This window comes from Anopheles gambiae, chromosome 2 (genome assembly GCF_943734735.2).
Source record: "Anopheles gambiae chromosome 2, idAnoGambNW_F1_1, whole genome shotgun sequence".
NCBI lineage: Eukaryota > Metazoa > Arthropoda > Insecta > Diptera > Culicidae > Anopheles > Anopheles gambiae.
The window spans coordinates 100,653,837-100,680,475 of NC_064601.1; the positions used below are offsets into that span (position 1 = coordinate 100,653,837).

At 43.5% G+C, this 26,639-nt stretch overlaps 1 protein-coding gene across 10 annotated transcripts in view; it reads left to right on the forward strand.

Moving 5' to 3' along the window:
* Nucleotides 1-12,715: 12,715 nt before the first annotated feature.
* LOC1277044 (mediator of RNA polymerase II transcription subunit 13) overlaps nucleotides 12,716-26,639 on the forward strand; it is a 58,205-nt gene continuing 44,281 nt past the window's right edge. For 2 of the 10 annotated variants that reach the window (XM_061652698.1, XM_061652707.1), the window contains exons 1-2: nucleotides 12,716-13,128; nucleotides 16,200-18,649. In XM_061652698.1, coding sequence (XP_061508682.1) covers nucleotides 18,581-18,649 — 69 coding nt within the window. In that variant the 5' untranslated portion in view covers nucleotides 12,716-13,128; nucleotides 16,200-18,580. Of the gene's footprint in view, nucleotides 13,390-13,498; nucleotides 13,750-14,071; nucleotides 14,207-16,199; nucleotides 18,650-26,639 lie in introns of those variants that run through there. The other 8 variants (XM_061652701.1, XM_061652699.1, XM_061652702.1 and 5 more) reach the window with 8 other exon arrangements.

Consider the following 26,639-nt stretch of genomic DNA (forward strand, 5'->3'; position numbering starts at 1 on the left):
CACTCTAATTATGAAGAGATAGAGCCTTTCTTACACAGGACTTACCTCGTTATGTCAATCGCACGCAATAGCGGTTCATCGATCAATCAGATCACTTAATACATATGTGGCTGCAGACACGAGCTTTTCTTCTCGTGAAAGCTGCGTTCGGGACTGAATTCTAATAGCTTCTAGTATCGGATCTTTGACAACAACTGCATCAGTTTTCATTGGTTATTATTGTACATATTTAAGAAGATGTAGTTGAAATTCGAATTTCCGTTCAAAAGAAGGTAAAGATCGTGCAAACAACACGAGAAGTATTTTTGTTTTAAAATATGACATCTAATAGGACCGACAGTATAAGTTTTGATGACTAGACTAGACTGTCATATGCTTTAACTGGTACTACTACAGGCTGTCTAGAAGATATTTTCAATGAAAACTATTTCAAATGGATTAATTACAGCTTCAGGATTTCACTGCCTTTAAGTCCACCAAATCTGAAATAGAAGAGAAAATCCAGAGGATCTTGTGCCCTAAGAGGCAATATGTGGTTGAATCAACCATAAGTATTGCTTATTAATTGTTGATGACGATTTTTATAAATATCAATCTGATCTGTATACACAATAAAGTTAATTAAATAATTAATTAATGGTGTTGGAAGTCAGATACCAATTCCATGGGAAGAACAATCTATCATCAAAACAGCAATACACTTGCCAGTTTCCCCGATTTATATCCTTTCAACACCTGCTTGCTGTTTTACAACAATATCGTAATGCCATCATCCACTGATACTTAATTGCCGCTAATAAAATCACTTCGCCGACAGATCGCTCTTCCCTTTGCTTGCCCCATCGTCTGGGTAGAATAAGAAGCGCCTTTTACCTTCCCCATCCCTCGGCCTCGGCTCCAGTGTGTGGCAATAGCGCCTTGGCTGAGAACAGATCTTCTTCCCTCGCCTTTATAGAGCGATCGATCGAGCGGCCGGTAAAATGGTTTCGTAAACGCGCGTACAACAAACAAAGCATTCGCAACCAACCAACCAACCAACCAACCAACGACAGCTCCCTCGCGATAAAAGCGACGAATCTTCCTTCCATTGTCCATGCCATCCGTTCGGGAATCCGTTCGTCTCTCGGCACTGCAACGGTCCACTGGCCGACCGACCGATGCACTTTCGGTTGGGAGTTGTTTACTGCCCCTTATTTTTTGCGCTCCTCTTTCACTCCGCCAAAGCCATTCCGTTTCCTTTGCGCAACCGGATGGCGATGACTTGCGGACGTTAGCGTTAGCTGCTGTCGCTGCTGCTACGGCGCTTTGGGGTCAAAACTTATGTGTGAACAATTGGACCTCTTTGCGACTTGCGCGTCTGTGCTGCTTGGCTGCCGTCGGAGTCTGAGGCGTGAGTACAAAATGCGTATCCGTCCGATCAGCGGCCAAACCAAACGGCGTTGGGCAATCGATCGCGCCGAGTGATCGCGTACACAGCGCGACAAAGATTTGGCATTTTGTACCACAAACCCAGAGCACTTATCGAAACAAATGCGTCTGTAGGAGCTGGCTACTGTGTACGATTGGTATTGGGGGGTATGATGTCTCAATCGCCCGATGGCTTGGGATACGGGCGAAAGGTTAGATTACACGCGCCCAAGCGTTCCCTCATCCCAACATGAGATGACATTTTCTCGCCCGTCCGTAGAGTCATAAATGGTTCGTTTGGACTGCAATCTTCATGCGAGGTCGAACGGTTTAACTAACCACACCGGCGCTTTGTGAGGCGTATCATTACTTGTGCCTGGGGTGGTAATATCCCGCGGAACGACAGCTTCTTGGCGTTTTTCCTCCCCAAATGGTCAGTACGACTCGGCGCAATCGAGAAGGGTGAAGATTTTCTTGAAAAGCCCTCTGTGGCATTAGAGCAGATGCTATAAATTGAACAGCAAATACTCATGATGTGATGCGAAGGAAATTATGAGGCCATTGATTTATGGCTCATGCTATAGACCTGTTGCCATTGACTTTGGGGCCCCCATGCGCCAAGATGCCATCGCGGGGAAGCGAGTCAATGGCATGTGAACCGTGCGGTGCGTTGTTTGCTAAAGAAGCTTATGGAGGAATGTTGAAGCATCATAAGCCTATCTGGAGGGAAAATACACACACACACACGATTCACCAAGGAACTGATCGTGCGTGTTCTAACCTTGAGCACATCCATCCTCATGCTTAGTAACATGCTTGTAAGCTTGTTTGGAGTGAGTTTGTGGGATTGTGATTGGAGTAGTGATAATTGCTTAATTTTCTGATTGATGTTCAAGGTTTTGGTGTTTATCAGCAAGAATGAAGCAGATGTTGTAAATGTTCTGTAATCTTACCGGAAGGCATCTAAATATTAGCAACCCTTAAGGAAGATTGCTGAATTTGTTCTAACAGAATTCACGATTACAGCGAGGTCTTCGTCGCCGTTCGTTAAGTCGTGTGATTAGGACATCCGATTCAGCACATGTTTGAAAAGTATGTACTACTAATGTAAGCCTAGATGTAGCTCACGGTGTCTGGCTTCAAATTATTCCATAGAACAGTTAGTACCAAATATCTCATTATGACTTCTGGTTATCATATTCAGGTTCACTGGATAATGTGCTCTAAAGAAATCGTTATTTTCTTACATCTATGTTTAATGATCTATATCTCTTGGGCTACAAAACTTCGGCTCCATGTGACTCCCCTTACTTCACAGGGCAAGATACATTCCTGGTGCTCTTGATTGAATGTCTGCAGACTTCAATCCAGCAATCCAGAGATATGTCCAGCGAAGGCTAGGACAATGTGGGTTGATTTTGGGGCAGATTCGTTAAGTGCTACGACCTAACAATATGCTCCAAAGATGATCTGCACTGATCAAATGATGGACAAATAAATGGTGCAATACTGTATAGGATCTAGTACCTAATGATCTTCAGCCCTTTGTCCAACCACATGAGCGTAATGTTCAACAATAAATAGAATCTACGGCTATTCAAAGGAAGAAATTGAAGGATTTCAAGTATTTTCAGATAACTTCAATATTCAGTACCGATATTAATGTTTGATGAATTTCACAGTTATTGTAGTTAATTAATTTCAAATCATTTTAATTATTTAAAATTAGAAGATTTTGATGTAGATCCCTACAGATCATAACCAACTTCACAGATAGAAGCAGATTACCAGCTTTAGAAGTACTGTTAAAGAACATTGGAGCTTTAAAGTAACTCAGAAACGAATTTTAGTAGCCCTTATCGCGACAAAAGGCTCTAATTTATGTACAAGTAAATCAAGCCGTACAGTTGTACCCGAGAAAGGATTCTACACTCGAATCAACTCCCTGTTTCTCTAGAAACAATACATTAAATAGCTACAGAGCTACTAAACTATTAAAGTTATTAGCATTATGTCATACCCCGTTGCATGATGCAGCATCTCAAATCGCTCCTCGCCATAACAGCAAATGACACAAACCGGGGCCAAATTTAGCAGATCTTACAATTTTCATCACCACGACCTCACCATCTCCAAAACACAAAAACAGAGAAGAAAAAGCACGCACACACAACACCCATTGAGCATGCATTAATTTGCGGCGGTCGGAATGTTACGAAGGCCGGAATGGCCGTTTATTTCAATCACGCCGCGCTGCCTGCTGTGCAAAGTGGCCGCTTCGCATTTGTTTTTATTCATTTAACATTGTTAAAACTCATCGACACAAACCGTCTGCCCCATTACCCAATCGACGCACCAAAACATTCCGCTTACATGCGCTCGATCGATTGGAGGGCGCTTTTGAGGGCGAACGGTTAGGTTGTTGGGAGGTTTTTTGTTGCTGTTGTTGTTCTTCCTTCTCTATGCTGGTGGCACTTTCCACCCAGAAGGCGTCGTTTAGACAGAGAAGCACCATTTTCAACACCCTTTTGCGTTGAACAAAGAGCACGTTGCATCCTTTGGCAGTGTGCACCGGATTTCACGCACCGAAACAATTAAACAAAATGCTAAATTGGCAGCAATTCGGGTGCTTGCGGTACGGCGATTTGTTGTACCGCAACCGAACCTTCTTTGCTTCTCGGTGCCGCTTTGCAGCACTATTGTTTGCCGATTCTTGAGCTCGGTACGGGTGCATCATGATTAAATTCTTTCGAAAAGGGGGCGTGAGGATGGCACTGTTTGTTGGCCGTTGTGCACAGTGTTTTCGCGAGTTTAGTGAAGGTTTTAATAAATGTATCATTCTTCTGTATCTTCTTTTGGGTGGTTTTCGGCGGGAGGTGCATTAGCAACTGGCAGACAACAATCGCTTCGCTTGGAACGTTATCTCTTTCTCGAGAGCCTTGAAGATGGGCGATTTAAATGTAAAACAGGCAAACAAAATAGTATTATAACTCTAAGGGTTGGTACAAAAAACGGCATTTCTCGAAAAGAAACAGCATTCATAGGCAAGATATAGTAAAGCAAGAAATGGTTTAATCTTTAGACATTAAACAATTAATATAAAACTTATATAGGGAATTTACTTTAAAGGGGTATATGTTCTATGATGGGAAACTAGTAGTATTTTTACGTAAAAATAGAGTATATATTTATTCTTTTAGCTCTAAAATTGCAACAGCAAGATGAAATATGCAAACTTCTTCTGTTGAAAAATAAATCATGGTGATTATTTTTTTTATGACCAGTGACTAACATCAACAGGCTTTTTAAAACATACGCATTCAACATTTACCTTCAACAATTTATCAGGAAGAAGGAAGGACACTTGTTCCTCGGTAGGTTCAAAGAAAATTCGAAAAACGTCTTCCACCGATGCAAACGTAGCCAATGTGGAATTAATTGCGCGTTTGTTGCCTAGATCAAATGTAATTTTGTATAATGGACATAGCAAAGGAAAACGAAATCCTTTAAAGCTTTAAAATACTTTCTGATTGACCTCATACTGTCCTACTTCCTACCTTATCTTAGCAAATTGAACACGTGCTTAATAATGAATAGTTTTCATCCTCAATGTTACCTAATAATCGGTGGATCTTGTTCTGTGTATCCTTAAGCCTATTGCTGATATGATTGATTACTTTATTCAGAGAGTCAGGACTCTCTCTCCCTCTATCTCTCTCCCTCTCTCTTTCTCTTTTTCTCTCTTTCTTTTTTCTCTCTTTCTCTCTCATGCTGGAGCACGTCGCTGTGACATGGCCCGGTCAACAATCATTCTCCAGGATACTCTCTGGTCTCTGGCTGCAGCCTCCCATCTATGACATCTACCCAGCCTTCGCCACCATCAATATGCCGTATAGCTCAGCAAGCTCGTGGTCCATCCTTCTCCTCCACGCTCCATGTTCGAACACACCGCCAAAGATGGTCCGGCGGATGCGTCGCTCAAACACACCCAGAGCGTTTGCATTCTCCCCTCGGATGGTCCAAGACTCGTGTCCATTGAGGACCATTGGGCGAATCAATGTGCGAAATATCTCACATGCACCTACACAATGCGTCTCCGGATTTCGCTGCTGATGTCGTTGTCCGAAGTAACAACCGTCCCGAGATAGCAAAACTCCTTTACTACCTCGAGATTGTCGCCGTCAACTAATGCACTGCTTCCCAGATGGTCTGAGTATCCGGCAAGCAGGTACTTCGTCTTCGTTGCATTGATTCTCAATCCAATTCTTGATGCTTCGCGTTTGAGTCGGGTGTACAGAGAGTTAGGTGGACAGACGTCTTAAATGTACGTTTAAAAACATGTTCATTGCAGGATGGAAACGTAAAAGGACCTCCTACTGAAACTACCAACTATTTTGTTACAGATACCACATTCAGTATCAGACAGTTATACCCATCTTAGGAAGGTCTTCATCGACAACGGTTGCGGCACCAAATGTGAAGAAAATACCATTTAAAATGTTGCCAAACTGACATGTTTCCAAAGAGTTTTTTGATCAGTCGAAGCAAATAGAAGCTTTGGTCACAAAACGCTTGGTTCAAAATATTTCGTCCAAAAACCCCTGGTCACAAGCCTCTTTGTCCTTGGTTACAAACCCCATAATGCTTGGTCACAAACCCCTTGGTCGCCAAATGCTCGAACGCGAAATTCTTGGCCATAAACTCTTTGGTCTTAAACTTCTTGGTCAGAAGCCCCTTTGTCCTTGGTTACAAAACCTAAATGATTGGTCATAGACCCCTTGGATGCAAAATCCTTTGCCGCGAAATGTTTGGTCACCAAGTTTGCCGATCACGGGTTTAGACCTACCCTCTTATCCAATAAATTCTTATCATAAAAATCAATCTTTAAAATATCAATAGTGCACAAAAAAGACAAAAATAAAGTAATCAGATTCGATGCTAGGCACAAAGCAAACAGTTTAACAAATACCACACATCTATCTACCTGAAATGGACACACAGTGGCTGCATGTTCGGTTACTACGCTTTACTACGCCTTTTTTACCATACACCATGGAATGCCAACATTCCACCACTGCAGCCATTGATTCTTGCAAGTGTTTCTCTCTTTCTTTGTCTATCGACAGCTCGCCAGGCATCCCCCTCTCCCATCCCCACCCCCTTTCCAACGTCAGATAAGGTCATTCACCAAACCGGACATGCTACAGACGGTGTAGCAGCAGCAGCAGCAGCAGCAGCAGCCATTCACGATTTCACACCAATTAATAAACCAACAAACGGCGCGAATCGCCGCCAGCTGCCACTTTGGCCACTGCACTACGCACCTACCTGATAACAATGAGCATCGGCTACGCAATCGTCTCAGTCCGTCCGTGCCTCCCTCCCCATGTTGCTCTACAGGAAGCCCACCAACCTCACCGGCCGGCAGTAATTCACACAAGTGACAAAGAAGTCAAACGGAACCCACACCTCCCGGCAACTCAAACCCCAAAAGAGGAGGGAGAAACAGCCAATGTGCATAACCTCCCATCATAAGTGTTTGCTGCGTTTGCGTAGCTAATGCGTTGCAGCGCCATTACAATATTTGCACGCAGCATAATTCTTCCCATAGACCGCCAGGCGTCAGCCGGTGAGGGTGTAACGCTTTTTAACCGACCGAAAGCGGCAACGGAAGCGTCAGTGAGCGTTCGATGCAGCTAATGCTAATAGAGCCATCACACTTCGGAGGGTAAGCGCATGTGCACGGTGGATTGGGTTGACGGAAATTTAGCGAATCAAGCAACTGTGGATGAATGCGCTTGCTTGCTTGATGTTTGCACCGATTATTGTTGGCCGATGGTGAGGCAGTGCTGAGGCCACAATCGGTCAAAGCGATCTTCGTTCCCATCTTTAGGTTGTGCGTTTTTTAAAATCTTAAGCCGCTAAACAGGTGCCAAGGGAAGCGTGATGAAAATGATAGTACTATGCAAAACTCCGGAGGGAAGCTGTAATTTATAGCATGCAATACATGTTACTTAAACACGTACCTACAAGTACAATTCGATCGGCTTTGAAATTTGAAACTGTCCTCCATTGCAACAGGGGTGAAAAAAGCCCCCCCCCCCCCCCTGAAAGAAAAACACCCCCTAAAGCGCTGCATCTGACGCAATGCAGAGTCGTTGCGGTTTCCACGCGCTCCGCCAAGACCGAAGATGGGTCACGGCGGAGAGTTTTTCCCAGACTCTTCCCGCGACCGATCGACGCTCGTACGTTGGGCAATGATGGCAAAGATGGGGGGTGAGCGAAAGAAAAACACAATCACAAAGCGATTTGCTACAATAACCTTACCAATAAGTGCTGCCTTCAATGTATGGGGGACTACGAGGGAGAAGGAACAACACAAAAAAAATTGGTTCGAAAAAAGGTGTTGTACAAGCATGAGGCAAAACACTCAACACAACATCTTCACCACGGTAAAGGGTGGTTTTTGTCGTTCCGTGGATATTAGACAACGACATCCAGTGGGATGGAGGTAATGAAAACAGTTGACCTATTTGTGTGTGTGTTTTTTTACTGCATTCACTGAACGGTATCGATCATGTCATTATTTTTGTTCATTTGTTCGATTGTTTTTTATTTAGTTTGTTTGTATTATGTGTCTACTACAGATGAATTTTCTTATCTCTGTGACTATCTATTGTTATTTATTCCTTTTATTAATATCTGTTTTTTCTCCTTTTTTTGTTTATTTAGTATATCAACAGTTTATAATTTAGTTATTCTTATTTAATATTTAATTTATTTAAATTTGTTATTAAGTTTTTAACTCTTATTTCTTCATTTGTTTGAATAATTTTATTTTATTTTTATTTTTTTCTGATTTTGTAAGTTATATTATTACTTTTGAATAAATACGTTTGTTTAATCGGCATAGGAAGTGCTTAGCTTCTGATTATTAAAGTTTATTGCTATGATTATCATTTATGTTGAACGTAATGATTTTTTTATGTTTTTTTTTTTTTTACTTTTCCTTGATGATTTTATGGTTTTAATGTTTTTACTAAAATGAAATACTTTTTTCATTAAACTTTTGTACAGTTCTTTAAGGAATTTCAATGTTTTTTCTTCATCTGAAATTCTTGGTATACTTTCAGCAACCTCTTTGACATATAAAGGCGTTGAAGAAGATTGTTTGAATTTTGAGCGGTAACAAGATTTCATAACCTTGTGTTTTTGCGAGCCCTAAAACATCTGTTCAGCTCGTACTAGAATAGTGAAGAAGCTAGAAAGCTTCATCTCATTCACTATCTGATATTTTGACAGATGTCAACACAAGTTGATGCATGGCAATGACAGTTAATTTGACAGGTAGTATTTATTTAGCCCGCATCCGGTCGCGCAGGCTGCATCTTAGTCATTTTTTAATCTGTTTCAACAACCAGACATTTAACATTTAAGGCCAAAGTACGATAATAGATCTTCATTGTTGGCATACACCTTATGGCCAAAGCAAAAAATTAAACCGCCAAATCCGACAGCCAAAGCGAGCAAATTAAGATTAACACATCGTAATATCTCATCTCAGCCACTGTGCGGCAAAAGCGGCACGGCCAAACAGAGCGCAAACGTACTGCTTCCCAATTCCCACCCTCTCAAGGCCGAACGGTAAAAGATTGGGCAATTGAAAGAGAGAAATAAAAAAGAACAGCTTCACAAACAGCGCTCCACCATGCCCAAAATTAAGCTCACAAGTTACAATTTAAACAAATCATCACGATATCTTGCACGGTGCAATCTGCCCCCCTCCCTGGTATGCCGGTGCATTCTGATCATGTTCGTGTCGCTGGTTGCTATCATAATTGAATTTATCGCACGGCCCGGCGGTGGGTGTGAGAATCCAATTCCGAAGAAACGCGATCACCCCGTCGCAATGCAACGTCATAAAACAATTCAACCGTCCCGGTGCGGTGCCGGCCAGCCCTGCAATGACGTCTCGTTTGCCACAATGGAAGTGTCATTTCACGGCTCGCGGCTGGCGGATGATTTACGGCCGGTTGGCTTGCGAGCTAACAACGATGGCCAACGATTCTGACCCTCAGATACGAGCAATGGGATGGATGGATGGATGGATGGATGGGTGGATCGAGCACCAGGTACGGTATTCAAATGGGAGTTGGTATCTTGAGATCGGCGAGCAAAAAAAAAGGGGAAACGGTTGAATAAATGCACCGCAGCACCGGTGGAAAGGTGCGGCAAAGGTGGAATAAACACCGAAGCACGTTGATTATCTGTTACCGATAGGGTTAAATGTTTTGATGATCATTTTAGCACCACCACCATCGCTGTTTCGTGATTTCATACAGATCAAACTAATCGCCGCGTACATGGAGCGTGATCGTATGCAATCTGGAAATTAGTTCGATATGTATGGAAATTGGAGCTATTGTTTTTTCTTGCTAGTGAGGTTTGCTCATATTTCATGTGACGTTATTACTATTTTTAAATTTCAATAATGGTTACCGTAGAATTATGGCTGGTTCAACTGAATCAGCATATAGCTGTGTATAACATTTTTAATCTATGCCATTACTTCGTTTCAAAACGGCTTGATGCACTAAGGAATAAAGATGAATGAATAAAGATGAACCCGTTAATATTCAAACTTTCTTCTTTGTGCTACTAGCGCCATCTAGTGTAAAACAGTGCAACACATCACTTCGTCGCTATGCAGCCGCGCTCGAACTATTCCGTTTGAAAATCGTATCCATTAGGCTATGTTTTAATTGATCGCCGTAGAAGCTAGTTTTTGCCCAAACAAGGGTTTGTATTGAAGAGGTTTCTGACAAATTTACAATAATTTTATAGGCTGTTGAGAAAAAATCAAAATTATATATACGAATCACAAGAATTATATATTTTCAAATACAATCGAAATTGAGAAGCAATACAATAATCCTGAGAAACATTAAAACTAACAAGTAGCTGACTTGATAAGAGATTCACGTGTTCAACACGGTTAATACGAAAACGTAATCGATGAAATAGTTCAAATTAACACGAAGATTATTGGAACAGACAGAAATTCATACCGGAACGCTAATGTTGAACTTTCGATGGTTGACTGACAATTCAATTAGAAGTACAGCTGTCATCTCGCATCAGCTGTCAACTCGCATGACTCTATAACATGCCCCTCGTGAATTCAAGCCTCATTTGGACCGCACCCCCGCAGAAAAGACTGACTATCCGGCTGTTTGGCACTGAATTCTCTCTAATCTGAGAATTTTCCTTTTTTAAAACCCCCTCTGAATTTGAACATTTTTAACGCTCCCTTCATTTTAAGGACATTTTTGTCCCGCTTATTTAGACAGAGATGACTGTACGTCTTGAAAGCCTGTGTACGTCTTGATAGGCCGGTGTGTCCATGTAGGAAGTTACACTACCGACGAACCGATTTGACATTTGCATTACAAAACTGTCTCACACGAAAGTACTGGCGATTACTTTTTACTTTTTTACTTTTATCAAAACGAGCTCTGTTCGTGGCTGCTTAAATGAAAACAACTTTTCCAAGTACAAATGGCGAAGGAAGTGTTAGGCAAGATTTTATGAAAATAATTTGACAAATACCCATAACACATCAAATACCCAAAATCGTTTGATGTGTTTCCAAATCCATATAATTGATGTGAGAAGTGGATAAAATATTCTTCTTTGGAAGTTGAGGAGAAAAACAAAAAGGGGTTTCAGCAGTTTCTTCTCTGTGTCAATGTAGTAAGCGAATCATTATAGAGATGGCGCTAGTGTTTAACGTATTTTCATTTGAAATATGGAGACAACTTTTGAAGCTCATTTTGTTCGAAGTGTCACGTCGGTTTGTCGGTGGTTACACTATGTAAAAGGCACAAGAGAAAGAAAAACCAACAAATACACTTTTTTTTCCACGAGTTTCTTAACCAATGCAATCAGATGACCGGCGAGGATTAGTTGTTACTTTGACTGTGTATTTTAATAAAGCCAATTAGTTTTAGCTTCAACGCGTTTGACGTTTTCGTTGAGTTCAAATTCCAAAAGTCATCCATCAGATCAGGCTTTCAGACACTGGTCCGTGCTATTTATCAAAGTCCATATACAGGGTTTCCCACGATAGATTGGTTGGTTCCCACGATTTATTGGTGCGTTCCCACGATTTTTTGGTCATTTCCCATAATTTTTTGGTAGCAACCCACGATTTATTGGTCGGTTCCCAAATATTATTGGTCGGTTCCCAAATATTATTGGTCGTTTCCCAAATATTATTGGTCGGTATTATATTATATTATATTTGGGAACCGACCAATAATATTTGGGAAACGACCAATAATATTTGGGAACCGACCAATAATATTTGGGAACCGACCAATAAATCGTGGGTTGCTACCAAAAAATTATGGGAAATGACCAAAAAATCGTGGGAACGCACCAATAAATCGTGGGAACCAACCAATCTATCGTGGGAAACCCTGTAATACAGAGGTCGATGCATAGCTCGATTTTGGCCCACCATTTTGAAAGCTTATTTTTGACAGTTAGATGAAAAAGCGTTCACAAACGATTCCAAACAACCATACACTTTTTAGGGCTAATTGTGCTTTTTTGCTCAAAACTTAGTTTAACTATACATATCTTTCTCATGAACGTGGCATGGAGTAGTTTTTTCAGTAATCCCTCGCTTTTTGATCAAATGTTCTGGACGACTCGACCTCTGTCTTACAGGGTTTCCCACGATTTATTGGTTGGTTCCCACGATTTATTGGTGCGTTCCCACGATTTTTTGGTCATTTCCCATAATTTTTTGGTAGCAACCCACGATTTATTGGTCGGTTCCCAAATATTATTGGTCGGTTCCCAAATATTATTGGTCGTTTCCCAAATATTATTGGTCGGTTCCCAAATATAATATAATATAATACCGACCAATAATATTTGGGAAACGACCAATAATATTTGGGAACCGACCAATAATATTTGGGAACCGACCAATAAATCGTGGGTTGCTACCAAAAAATTATGGGAAATGACCAAAAAATCGTGGGAACGCACCAATAAATCGTGGGAACCAACCAATAAATCGTGGGAAACCCTGTATATAGACTTTCCTATTTATCATCAAAACTAAATTGAAGTACAATCTGACGAGAGAAAATTTTGTATGACAAAACAAATGTGTGGAAATGACTAAATACTCGAAACGTATGTTCCCCCGACCCATCTTTACAGAGCACCGCCTAAGCGCTCAAACCATAGCTGGCTGTCAAACCGCGACGGGAGCAAAACCGCTGTGCGTGTGTGTTTGTGTGTGTATGAGTATGCGTACACACTCGTAAGCCGCTACGCGCTACATCCTAGTGTGCGTGTGCGTTGGTGAAACAGCTTCACAGCTAAAATGGCTCGAGCAGGCAGAGCAGACTCTTGCTGAGACCACCGTAAACCGTGCCAGCAGCGACAATTCACTGGTTCGCGTTTGCCCAAGTACGTGTGATCGCCCAAGTGCGTATGTGTGTCTATGCAGCAGTGTGATGATGCTGTGTGTATCCTGAAACCTCGGAACTCGGAACGCTTCTCCCCCGGGTGTGTGTGTGTATGCGCGGATGTGCTTACTCAACGGCCAGCAGCAGCAGCAGCAGCCCTAAAGGTGTGCGGTACAGTTAGTACGATAGAGTACACGGGACGACCCAGCACATCAAGGCATCCAAGCCGTCGGTACGTACGGTGGGTTGCTATTTTAAAAAGAAAGGAAATCGGATCGATGACTCTGCTCGAGCGTGAGAGTAGACTCATTACAGTGTAACACAGTGGGGTGACCGACACGGTGCGAGGAAGCAACACCAGCACAGTTCGGAAAGGAAAGAAATAAGAGAGAGAAAAACAGACAGTGGTGCGCGCACCGTGTACACCCCGCAGAGTGTGCGTGAGTGAAGCCGAAAGCTTCGAAAGCAGCAAAACCGCACGGACTACGACGGGGTGAGCAGATCTTGTTTCAGTGAAACTCAACAGTGATTAAAAGAAAAGCGGGTTTTCCTCTCATTAGCTCGCTCTTTCCCCCCTCTCCCTCTCTCTCTGTCGCACTGTCGCGGCAATCCGGGAACCTTTGGTACCGATCCGGAAGTAAGCGTGCGCGTATTTATTATTACCAGCCGTGTGTGTGTATGTGTGCGTGCCCTACGGTATAGATTCAAGGAACTGAACTTTTCAACAGCACGCACAGTGAAAAGTACACCTCCCAGGTGCAGTGAGGGATGTGGTTGGGAAAGCGCAGTAGTCTAGTAACGGTGCATCGAGAAAACAACCCAGCGTGCTGAAGCAGCTATTGGGCTTTTTGGGGTAGGAATTTTCTTTGTACATTTAAACAGCTTTCTTTCCCCGTGTCCGTCATCATCCTCCATTCGACCGGACAGTCCGCGGAGAGCGAGAGAGAGAGAGCGAAAGAGCGAAAGACAGTTAGAGAGCATATTAGAAGAGCGAGCGCGCCCGCCCGCCTGTGTGTGTTAGTGAGTTTTTGTGTAAGCAAATTTTTGACTCACAAGCCAGTGTATCATGCAGGGGGAGGTGGGGGGGAAGGGACAGTGCGTAACGTTTTGGGCAGCGGTGTGTGTGTTAGTGGGCAGTGTGGCCTCGTTTTACTGAGAAAATAAATAACCAATACCGATATCGGGCTGGCCGTGGCGTGCGGCTGCGAGCGACAGGGTTTTGGTGTTAGTCTCTGTTTTGCCCTTCAGTAGAGAAGAGATTTTGCAAGTTAACGTTTAGTGAAATGACAATGCAGCGGTAAAACTAACAAGTGTGCCTCGACCCTTTTTTCGACCAATTTTCCATTCGCTGTGTAGTGTTTGCGTGCGTGTGTGTGTGCGTGTTTCTATGCCCAGTGTACGCACACTGACAGTCACGATCAATGCGATGCGATTCACCTCCTGCGTGTGTGTGTGTGTGTGTGTGTGTGCGTGGCCGTATCAGTCGTATCGAGCAGCAGGGAATGAATGTGTGCGCGGATGACGTTTTTTTTGGTTTTGGTTCGTTCACCGTTGTAATAATCGTGTCTTATTCGGTACAAGACGTCCATTTTTGTGTTCTCCCCCCCTCGCTTGCCGTACGGCTAGCATCGCACAGAAAACTTGTTTTTTTTTCTTGTGTTGCTTTCTTCCCTTATTACTCACTGTTTCACTGCGTGCGTGCGTCTCGATATGTGCGGTGTGCGTGTGCTTGCGTGTGTGTGTGGCTGTGTGCGTAGGTAGTAAAGATAAAATTGATGGATGAGGCACACTACACCACACGCAAAGATTCCACTGCACACACAACAGTACACAGTGTACGCACAGTGCACACACACACCAGAACATCCTTGCGTTCGCCTACTAGAGACAGCGATGAAACAGTCGCGGTGTGTGTCCTTTGGCACAGGATACGTATCATGATTAGGGAACGATAGCTACGGGCAGCAATACATAGATAGCAGGCGCGTGTATGCGTCTATAGAATGGTTTTTTTTTTTGTTGGTGAGAACGAAATATGGCTCTTCATGGTATTTCGCACTTGTTTGCAGACAGTTAGCAAAAGCGTTTCGATAAGATTAGTTAGTTGGTGCGTCAAATACTTTTTTGTTGTTTTTCTTTTTGCATGCGTAGGAAGGGTTAAAGCGGTATGCTGCCGCTGGTTACAGCAATGGTGTGTGTGTGTGCTGCGAAATAATGTTAGATACCGTTTTTTCCCTTGTGTTGCTTCTCGTGACTGAGACGACCAGATAATGGCAATGGTGTATGTGTGCTGTAGAGCTCTGTCTCTCGCATCTCCATACCCGCGAATAGTACCCCGTCGCAAAACGCCGTACCAAACACACACACACGGACGCGCGCGCGCACACGGACACAGTCAAAGTAGGCTATATTTTAGCATTACACACACACACACACGTCCCACGACTTGCGAAGGACATTTAGTGCCGCTACAGTCGGTTTGACGTTTTGTGTCTCTCATTTTGTTTCATCGATTAGACACACGTTGTACGGATGCATACAGCTTGAAGAGAGAGAGAGAGAGAGTAGAGAAAATTATTAACGCTTGAAAAGATCGAGCCCATTGAGTTTAAATGTTTTAATTCATTTTCGAATTACACCACCAGCCTGTGTGCGTACGGGATAGCGGCGCTTGTGTGTGTGTGTTTTTGGTTTTGTAAAGAGAGTGAGAGAAAAAAGTTAGAAAACCCTTGTACACTATCACGCACGAGAGAGAGAGATAGAGAGCGAGCGAGAGCGCATCGCAAAGTGTACGCGCTGTGGCGAGCGGGAGGTAGCAATGAGCAATTTCAGCGGCGTACGCGCACCCACACACTTGCACACGGTAGCGTGTGCACACATGAACGCATCTACAGGCGCGCGCGATCGACCTTCTTCGAATTGGCGCAGCGAGTTTTTCCCTTGCCCCTTCCCACACCAGGTGCCGCCCCTGTGCTCTCGTAGAACACCTTCGAATTTGAATTCCATTCGCGAACGGCAGGCGAACGGCGCTAATACACATACACAGGCAGAGGCGAGCGGCGCCCTCGTCTAACTGAGCAGTTGTTGTTGCTGGTGCTGTAGCCCTCTGCGCTGGGTTGTAGCGTGTGGTGTGGTAGTGATTGTTCATCGATTTGTGTACCACTTTCTAGCTGGATTGAATGTATGAGGGGGTTGGGAGGATGGGAGATATATTCGCTTGTACTGTCCGTGTGTATTCACAACACAACCGTTTTCAATCTTCTTTTTTCCGTTGCTTTTTGTGTCTCTCTATTTCCACCACAGCAGTCGGTGTTTCGCCAGTGTGTGTGTGTGTGTGTGTGCGTCTAGCGTTTAGCGACGGTGTGGAAAGCAGCAGCAGCAGCAGTACCGAGACGTCGTCAGTGCCGACTTGACGCGAATCGATCAACGTCCGCCGTCGCCTGGAACAGAAGAAGCATGTACATTTAAACAGTGCTTTTGTGTGTGTGTATGTTTCCTAAATGTAAGTGTGTCTGCATTACGGCTCAGTGACACCAGACGTGCCAAAATGTAACAAAGACCGCAAAGTAAAAGCAATAGTAAAACCGTGGTGCAATAAATAAGGGGAAGAAAATGAACTTTTCCTCGCAAAAGACCCCTAAGATCAGCTTCTTATTTAACCGCGCGTGTGTGTGTGTGTGAGAGTGTATAGAGAAAAGGGTTTAATCGTGTAATAAAAAAGTGCATCGAAGTGGTTAAAGAGCACCCAGCAAAGAAAAAAAAAACATACATCCACTCCACTACCAAATCGTTCAAAGCGAACGTCGCTCGACGAAAGTATGCGTGTTGCGGCGAGAATGTGCCGAAAAGAGAGCCCAACCTCGCACGATCGAGTGTGAGAGAGAGAGCGAGAAAAATAGAGTGTGTGCGGCCTCGACAGCACACAGCAAGCCTCGTACAGCGAGCGAGAGAGGGAAAGTACCCTTTGTGGAGCACTCTCTCTATCGCACACAGACACAGCTGCTGTGTGTGCATTGAGTCCCGTGTGTTGGTCGCCCTTAGCCGCGCTTGGTTGTGCTGAACCGGTGTGTGCGTGCGCGTGTATCCTGATTCGTGGCCGCTGTGCAATTGTGTGTGTGCGCGCGCTTGAACAGATCTAAACGCACACTCTCGAACAGTTAGTGAAGGGTAGGGAGAAGACCCAACAACCATCTAGCGTGTGTGGTTCAGCCTCTCATCAGCTCATCAGTTTTCATCGGTTAACTGTGGTGCGAGCTTGGCTTGAAGTCTACTTCGTCGTTGGTGCAAGCGCTACCTTGCCCATCCTTCTTGGCGTTTGATGAGTTGCGCGAAATTGTGTGTCTACCGTTTTATCGGTTTAAGTCTTGAAGAGCCCCAGTAGGCAGAAGGAGGAATTTAATCTACTCCTAAGTACACACACCACAAACAAAACGAGGATAAACGAGCTATAGGAGTGCTAAATTGTGCAAAAGTATTTATTGTGTGTCGGCTGGTTAAGTTCAGTGTAAAAAAATAATCAGTGCGACGTGTATATGCGAGTGTACATCGTTTCGCTGCGCAAGAAAGTGGCTCTGTTTTAATTTGTTCATTTCACCACCAAAGTGTGTGTGTGTGTTTCTGTAGATGTGTATGTGTGTGTGCGTGCCTGTGTGTACAGCAGTGCGTTCGTGTGTGTTTATAAAACGTAAAGCAAAATAGTAAAAGAGATCGTGCGGGTCCAATGCAATAAAATAGAGCACACACACAACACAGGTAAAGGTGAGAAGCTGCAAAAGAGAAAGTGCACTGGTGTAGCAGCAGCAACAACAACGGCACACAAAAGAAGGGGGTTGCAATATTGTAGAGAAATTATAGAAGAAAATTAGCTCCCTCCTTACACCACTACTACACCACTACCCGTCTCTAGCACGCTGTACGGTCTGTGTGTGTGAGAAAGAGCGAAAGAGCAATAAGCGAGTGATAAAGAGAGCGAAAGAGAGTGTGCGGTGTGTTGTGGCTGTACCAAAACCCACCCGCCCGTGTGTGCAATTAAAACCGTAGCGGTGTGTATGTGTACGGTTTTTAAAATTAGTGTACCAATGTTGTTGTTTACGGTTTACCCACTGCAACAACGCGACCGCGTTCGCCTGCCGCCGCCGCCGCCACTACAGCAGCGACGCTTGCTGCATCGCCAGTAAAACGGGGGTGCACTGTTGCGTTTGTGTGTTTGTTTGTGTGTGTGTTGGGTAGCGCCCAAGTATGCAATAGCACACGAATCGTCGTGGCATCGTTCGCACACAGTTTTTTTTTTTTTAATTCCTGTAAGTGGTGTGAAGCAAAGTGTGAATTAAGGGAGCAAAATAGATAAATTTCACGTACCGTGCGTACGAAGAAGAATAAGGGCACACCGAAGAAAGGGGAAAGAAGGAAATAGATAAGAAATTGTCTACGCGAAGTGTGTCAGTGTGCGTTCATACTATCCATAGCATACGGTGTGCGTGTGTGCGCGTGTGTGTGTCTGTGTACATATACAAACGGGCGCGTGTTGCTAAATTTGCCTCCGCTCTCGTCGGTACGGTGCCGTAGTGTCGTCGTCAACACAACACACCAACTGCTACAACAGCAACAACAACAACAACCAAAACCAACGCTCTTAAATTACACCTGTTCGTCCGTAAGAAAATGTTCGTTACAACAATACAAGCATGACGCACCAGAATCACCAAACTAACGGCGCCAGTTTGGAAGATTGCCACACAAACTTCTTCGCTTTGGTAAGTTTGCTTCCTGTGAGGCTGTAGTGAGTAGTGTAACAATCAGTTCGAAAATAGTCAGTATGTGTGTGTGTATCTAGAGCTGATCCAATTTGTATCTACAGCAGCAAAGATGATGTTATTTTCCCAAAACTATCCTTTGTTTATCAAACGACGCAAAATGAGCATGAGTTGCTGAAGTCTATTCTACGAATGTGACTATTCGCTGCCACAAACAGAACGTGATTGTTTGAGTTTAATGCGCTCACATATAACGCACTAATACGCCGTCCTTCTGTACAGACGACGAGTGAACATTGTAGTGAAAAGCCATTTTGTTACCATTGTTTGTTGTCTTATTATGGTTACCTCCGCATTCAACAAAACGTTCGTATGTGTGAGTGTGCGTACTTTCATTAGTACTCTGGACTGTTGGGGATTTTCCGCTTCAGTCGTGTGTGTTGTGTAAATAATAACTTCCCGTAAAACCTTACTGCGCCTAAACAAACAAACAAACAAACAAACAATCAAACAACTATGCGAGGAGTGCAAAAGGAAGAGGTTGGAGAGGTGTATGCGACGGCACGCCGTTCGGTTTTGCTACGTTGAGAGCAATCTAACGTGGAGAGTGTGTACACCAAGTGGAGAAACAATTGACATTAAACAGATCGTTTTAAATCATAATTGTGTCGTGTATGAGTGTGTGTGTGTGCGTGTATCTATGTGTTAAATTGTCTGTGTGTATGTATTTGGTCAGAAGGGGTCTGGAGGTTCTTCGAGCAGAGTAAAATTTAGGGTTATAGTAGATACTGAGAACAAGTTTTTGAGCACATGGTGGAAATCTGGGCTGGTCCTAGTGATCCATTAGAACAACATGCCGGCTTTATATCGCTAAACGAGAACGTTTTCTATGCCGTCCTCCGATGAAATGAAATTGGTTCATTTTTTTTGTAATAGAGCAAACAGTGCCCCGAAATCAAAATCTACTCTCTCATTATGATCCGCTAATCTCGCGCACTGATGCGGACTAGTTTGAATCTTGCCATCAATCATGAAGCTTACAGTTAGGAACATGTGTTGTAAAAAAAATTGACAAGCGGAAGCGAATTTGCTGTTTTCCTCAAGCAAGCATGTTATCACCTCCCTAAGTACTACTTTTTTGGTACTATTTTCATCGTTAGTGGTTTTGGAGAAGTCGTGGTTTGTGCTTTCCCTGCAGCTTTGCCGAGCGCTTGTTGATAAGAGCTAACATTGAGAGTGAAAAAAAAAAATCCACACAGTTCCCAACGCGTGTGTTAAACACGAAAGAAATCGAAAGCAATCTTGGTATGGCATATACATGTGTTTGTGTGTGTGCGAAAAAAGTGGTCAACGAAGCCTTTGGCATGGTTGAGAATTATCACTGTTTTAATCATAGGTTCCAGCTGACTTTGTGTGCACGACATTCCACTGGATTGTGGGGTGCCACAATGCTTGTTGTTTCGCCAAGGCAACGAAGAGCGTGTTGTATTTGCTCACTTTCAATGTTTGTCTACGCCTCTTGACGAAGTTGCTGTGAGAATTGACATTGGGAGTGGCATGTTCGTAGGAGATACCAAACTTCTTCGTTATGCTTTTGTGGTATGGTGGGAAAGCATCTCGCGTTATCAGAGCTGATGCGGACAATTGATACCGTGAACGGGCAGCGATTTCTTTTTGTGTATGATTTTTGTTCCGTTGGTTTATTGCTCCGCGCGGTGCTCGTCTTCTTGGGCACATGTTTGGATTGTTATCGCGGCCTACCGTAACGACCCTGAAGGAGGACCGTGCATTAGAGCGTTGGTCAAGTTCTTCTTGCTCGATCGGGGCTAAGGCGGCAGCGGTCAATGGTCCTACGTCATTTTTATCATCCCTTATCTTGCTACAGGCCGTCGTGAGGGTGGCGATGTAGCTTGTGTACGCTATCAAAGAACTGGAGCGTCCATTGTGCTGTGCGTTTTGTTGGAGCTACTAGCATCCCTCACTGGGGTGATTTCAATTAACAGCTCTATTTAAGGCCCCCTTGAAGTGGGGTATCGCGCTACCTAATAAGAAAGGGGGAAATGCACATGATTAATTAAGAACACGTTTGAGCTGATTATAGGCTTTACTTTAATTAAACAATCATATTGCCAACTCGTGAACCTATCAAGCTTTCGTTTAAATTGCCATAAAATTGTACGATTCGGTACATAAAGGCTGCTCGATCTTACCCACCTCTGTCCCACAGATAAGCATCCTCAAAAATAGTATGCATAGATGTCGTCCGTTGGTCGTGTTGTATTTTTATGGCACTTTTATTATTAAGTACGTGATAATTGTGCCGCTTTATGCATTGCATACACATCGATGCCTCTCTGCCTGTTGGATTCGTCTGTGTGCGAATATCGTCGAGATGTTCTCGCGGTGGTTGCATTCACGATCGTAAATGCGGCAGTCGCTCGTAAAACGATCGTTTTCTCGGCCCGTTTGTGGCATTTAGCGCACTGTGTATATGTATCTGCGTGAGCGGTGGTGGCGGCGGCAGAGTTGCAAGCGCAGTATAAAGTTTCCTTCCCCGCCGTTCGCCAATTTCGCGTCGGTGTAGAAAATGTGTGCGATACGATCACACGCCGACGGAGCGATCGTTATGAGCTTCACATCGTAAATAGGGGTTTAATGGGGGGCAGTTTTCCTGTTTGAATGACTGCCGGCTTTGGAATTGTTTGCGGATAAACAAACACATACGTAGAGAGCCAGATCAGCGCCACGCTGTTGCAACAATGTATTGGCCGGGGAGTGTCAAGTGTTACGTTTTTTGAGTGTTATATACTTTATGTTTCAAGATTCGCATATTCGCTGATATGCGATTATTTGGAGAAAATTACCCTTTTTTTAGAAGATAGGTTGTAAAAATTGTTTCGTGAAAAGCAACCTTGATTTGATTCCGTTCTTAGCATTACGAATGATATTATTCGATCTACATAAATGGTGAAAATTGAACTATATTGTAACCAACATAGCGTACCACGCTGGTTATCACGCTTGATCGTGTCTGTTTCGCTATACGTGACGTTTAGCTAAAATCTTATGATCGCCTTTGTAATTGATATGTTGTGCGACCCAAATATTAGACTACGAACGAAATCATTTGCAAATAAAATACAGAAGAGAAATCGAGAGGCCAACACTGCTCAGTTGTAGATTTTAAGCAACAGCAGCAATCACAACTTACAGTGGGAACGCTCCCGAACTTTTCTCTCTTGTTGGGTGCCGGTTTCATTTCTCTGAGTCATCAACAAATCGCCGGCCTACCCGAAAGCCGGCTATGTTGATCGTTCGACAAACGGAGTCTCATTAACATAGAAATGAGCCGTGCGTTAGTCACACGATTCCTTCTCAAGTTCATACGCTATATGATTCAAAAAAAGTACCAAAAAGAATGCCACGTAATGAAATTCATCTTTCTAGTCCTTCAAAGTGGATCCACATTTTGTTGCACTTAAAATGCGATGCTCATTTCAGGCTAACCTTGCTTTAATGTGGTACTTTGAACTTTCATGCTGGAAAAATAACGTTTGAAGGAGACTTCAATCGTCCGCCTGTAATCATGCGCATAGCATCGCTTCCAATGTTCTAATGCCCTTTTGCAGTGCATTCCTTCGCTTCACAGCTCTCGCCGGCAATGCCGTTTGTGCGAGCGGCTATTTCTTTCACTCTCTCTCCTGTTCCGAATGAAAGGGTCGCTATAGTTAGCGTGCTTCGAGTTGTTCTTGTTTTTTGTGATGTTTAATAATCATCGTTTTAAATTTTAAATAATATCAAGATATGATGAAATAATATCCAATAGATATGTTACAAAAATGTTCGGTTATATTAGTGCACTAAATTTACTATTTTCAAATTTATTGCCATTTCTTAAAAGATTTGATCTATATGACCTCCGTAATTATATCGCGTTATTCGTCACATAAGGCAAATTACGTGTTAGATTCTGCTCATCCTATCTAAAACGCTGCCGACAAAAACTTTTTACTTTCTTATCTTTTACTCACAACACCGGTTTTCTGCAACGGAGCCAAACCGTAGTGGGATCGTGGTTGAAAATAGTTTTCCCTGAATCTTCAAGGCCAACGGAAACAAAATAAACACGCCGCACACATTCATCGAACCGGCCAACGTTTGTTTGTTTCGGCGTTTTAAGCTAGTTGAAAAACCTGCCCTGCCTGCGTATGCGTATTTGTATGAGGGTATGAAGGCAGGATAGGGCCGAGAAAAGAGCAGCAAGTTATGAGTGCCCACTTGTTTATGATCATTTGCGCTAATGTGTGGTGCCACCACCATGTGTCTGCCCGTCTGTGTGAGCGTGGTTTTTGTGTTGCTGGCGGTGTTATGCTTCTTCGTGTTGTGGATGTGACATTTAGTAGACTTTAAAGCGTTTTTTTTTCACTTCTGTGCGGTGGATTTATGATAGTCAGCTCAGACACAGTGTTTAGCGCGAGCGAAAGAGAATGATAGAATTTCATGAAGCGAAACGCTCCCAGCACATACACACACATGCCCTGTATTTATGCGTTTGTGCTTTTGTACTTCTGATTATACCGTTGAAGCATCGTGAAACGATGCGTATCGAATGGATTTGGTCTCAGAGCAAAAAAAAAGATTCACTTTAAGTGTCGTCTTTTTTTAATGTTCTTCAATAGTTCAGAAGTAAAAGGTAGTTGATTGCTTAATAAAATATAAGACATTTGCAATCCTTTTTACTTTTAGTTAGCTTAAACCATGTAACATGCAGAGCTTTTTCAAATTTTTAAGTATAAAGTAAACGTATCGTTGTCGGCTTGAGACTGTCATGAGATACAACCTCCCTTGATATGCTCTGATGCATACTGTACACTTTCCGTATTCCTCGGCCATGCGTTGCACGTGTAAGAATAAAAAAAAATCCTCGTAAAGCAGTATAATATGCTATCGATATCATCACCAGCACCCGGGGGCGATATATTCTCCATCGAAGTTCAGCGAGAATGCTGTGAGAGTGCACTGAGGCAAATGTGCAATTTTGTATGCACCGTGCGGGAGAATTAATTTGCATTTGCAAGCGTCCTCTGGCTGGCGGGCACATGCTTGCCGGGTTCTCCCTGCTGCTGATGTTTTTTTTGTTTGGTTCGTGCACTTGTGGTAGAATGACCTGCTCTTCTTCCTTCGTTTGTTCCTCTACGATCAGGCGTGCGATGTCTTGATTTAAGAAGATTTTTTTTTCATTCAACGAACTGCAAATGGGATTGTCTCTTATTTTCGTTCCTATGTGCACATGTTTCCTCGTGTGCATTGGAGCTGTAGCGATTGTATGCTTTGGAATTGCTGGTTTAAGCATGGAATGGTAATTATTGGATTGGATTGTTATTTTGGTACAATTTCATTTTTGCGCAAGATTCATCAAATTTATTTTTATGAATAAATCGAAATGTACAGGAAATGAACAGGAATTTAATGAGAAACAACTTGTTAAGAATAACATTTTACACTTAAAGAGTAGTATTGGGTCCAAATCGTCACTGAGCGTAATGAGCGCAACAGCAGCGACGGTGTTGCGCTCAGCGAGAACCGATTTGCATGTGATATAGCTGCCGTGTGTCGTGAATGTCGTTAATGCCATCATTAATTACACGTGAACTCACGCGAACCGGCGAAACACAAACGAGATTATTGTTGTTGTAGGCGCAAACCCGCTCCATCCACCATATGTGGGCACGGTTGTCTGAGATATTTTATGTTTCATTTGATAATTTCAACACCCCCACTCCGCCGTGTAGTGTGTACTGTGGCTGCATCGTTTTTTTTTCTTCTTTAATATTGTGTGCATCGATTTTGTAGTGGGCAACTTCTGCTTCGATCGAGTTTGGAGGAGAAAAAGCAAAAGCACCACTCACACACAACCTCACACAACTTGACGTCAGACGTTTTCCTTTGCGGTAGATCGAAAGCCAGCGAACCATCTTCAAGCGAGCAGTGAAAAACTCGAAGCAAAGGAAGTCGTGAACCGAGCAAAAGAGTGTATTGTACTACTTTTCTGCTCGGTCCGCCGCATCCATCCGAAAACAACTACCGCCACGAACAACCCTCCAGACACACACACACACCGTCGTGTGCCTTTGCAAAAAGCACAGAAAGAAAGAGCTTTTTTGAAGCAGCTAGGTGGAAAAGAAAAATGAGGGTATGGGGGGTGGTTTCATTTCGCACACGGCCACGGTGAAGAAGCTCCCTCTCGCAGCCCGTGTACTGTGGCTGCTTCACAGCCGCTGCTCTAAGGTCCCCGTGGCGGCCATCGACCTGGGCCGTGCGCGTTCGTACGGCTTGTGGAATGAAGCTGAAGGTTGAAGCAGAGTAGCAGCAGAAAAAAAGTGTAAAACAGTTCGAGCTCGAATCAAAACGAGGGCTCTGTTCGTCAGAGTGCGCCCCTCAGCTCGAAGAAAAAACAGCGTCCCATATGCTTCGGCGGACGTGGACGAGTTTTTGGGAAGCTTCCATTCGACCTTAGGGATCGTTCCGTTTTGTGCCTCAGTTATGCACTTTATGTTCCTATGGCTTGATGCTATGGCTATGTGCTTGATTTAACATATGTTTTTATTCTATTGTAAAACTGGAACATTATTGTACATTTTTTGCTTCAAAAATATTCTTTCCACTATTGCCGGCTAAGTGGGGAATGCCAAAAATTAGATTTCATTGCACCAAACACCTTTAAAGATACACGATTCCGTTACTTTTGGCCGGCGGTTTTCACCTCCTTACCTACCGCCTACCCGTTGGAAGTGAGGAAGGACCCCTCCGGTGTTTGTACGTACGCTTTTTTTCTCTTTTTGTTGCAGGTTCTGCGCGCGTTCTCAAGACCACCTTCACCAGTGCATTCATCTTTCGTTCATTTCATTCATTCTACCGTTCCGCCGCCGTCTGGCGGTTTGCTGAGGTCACTCAACCTCTTTTTCTTTTACTCTGGCTTTTGCGTTTCCACGCGCGCATGAGGACGTGTTGAGTGCGAGAGCGATATGTGTGTGTGTGCGCACGCTAGTAGCGCGCAAAGCATTTTCCATTCGCTTTTCTTTCTCCCATTCTCCTGAATCGGTGTTGGTTGCGTCTCCGCGGTTTGTTTTGTTTTCGACTATTAAACCCTTTCGGTGTGTTTTCCCTGCTCCAGGCGCGCCGGAGTGGAAAAAGAAACCGGGGTCTGTTAGTATGGTGGGTCTAAAAGGGTTAAATGGAAGGAAGGGTGGTCGTGTACAAGGGGTGAATGAATTGCTGGCAGGTTATATGGAGAGGTGGTTGTGGAGGATGCGAAAAGCAGACGACAGACCCTCCCGTGGTTGCCGCTGTGCGCACAGTCTGGGAACTATTTTATGGTGGGGCCATATAGATGACGACGACCTGTGTGTCTCCACCGTCCTAATGTCTTGGTGGATCAAGTTTTGCACTAGTGCAAACGGATTTAGTGAAAAAAACGATTGGTTGTAGAAGCTGTCCAGCTTTGGGATTGCAAGTAGTAACAAATGCTCAAAAATGCAAAAGTAACAAATTCTATTCAAAACAATGGTGTACTGCACGTAAAGTTAATATACATCAATTGAACGGAGTGTAAATATTATCACGTATATGTCATAATCTTATACGACTCGTTTCACATCATCAGCTTCCACAGGGTTTGGTTTTCCATTACGCGAAAGCTTAGAAGGAATTTATTACCGTTTTGCCAACTGTTTCTACCGGTGGAAGTCGTTCATGCGAAAAACTATGTTATACCACGAGCTTCTCTTCCTCTTGCGTCGCTTTAACCCGATCTCTCGCGTGGTTCTTGACGTGGAAAAGCTTCTCTGTTCGCTTGCTACGGCGGACCGTATTTTATGTGTCTTTTGTTTCCATGTTGCTTTTTTCCACAATGCTACGGATGTCTTCCGTTGCACAGGAAGAAGCACATTCATTCGTTCGTTTATGTGTTTACGGGATGTGGGAGTAAAAT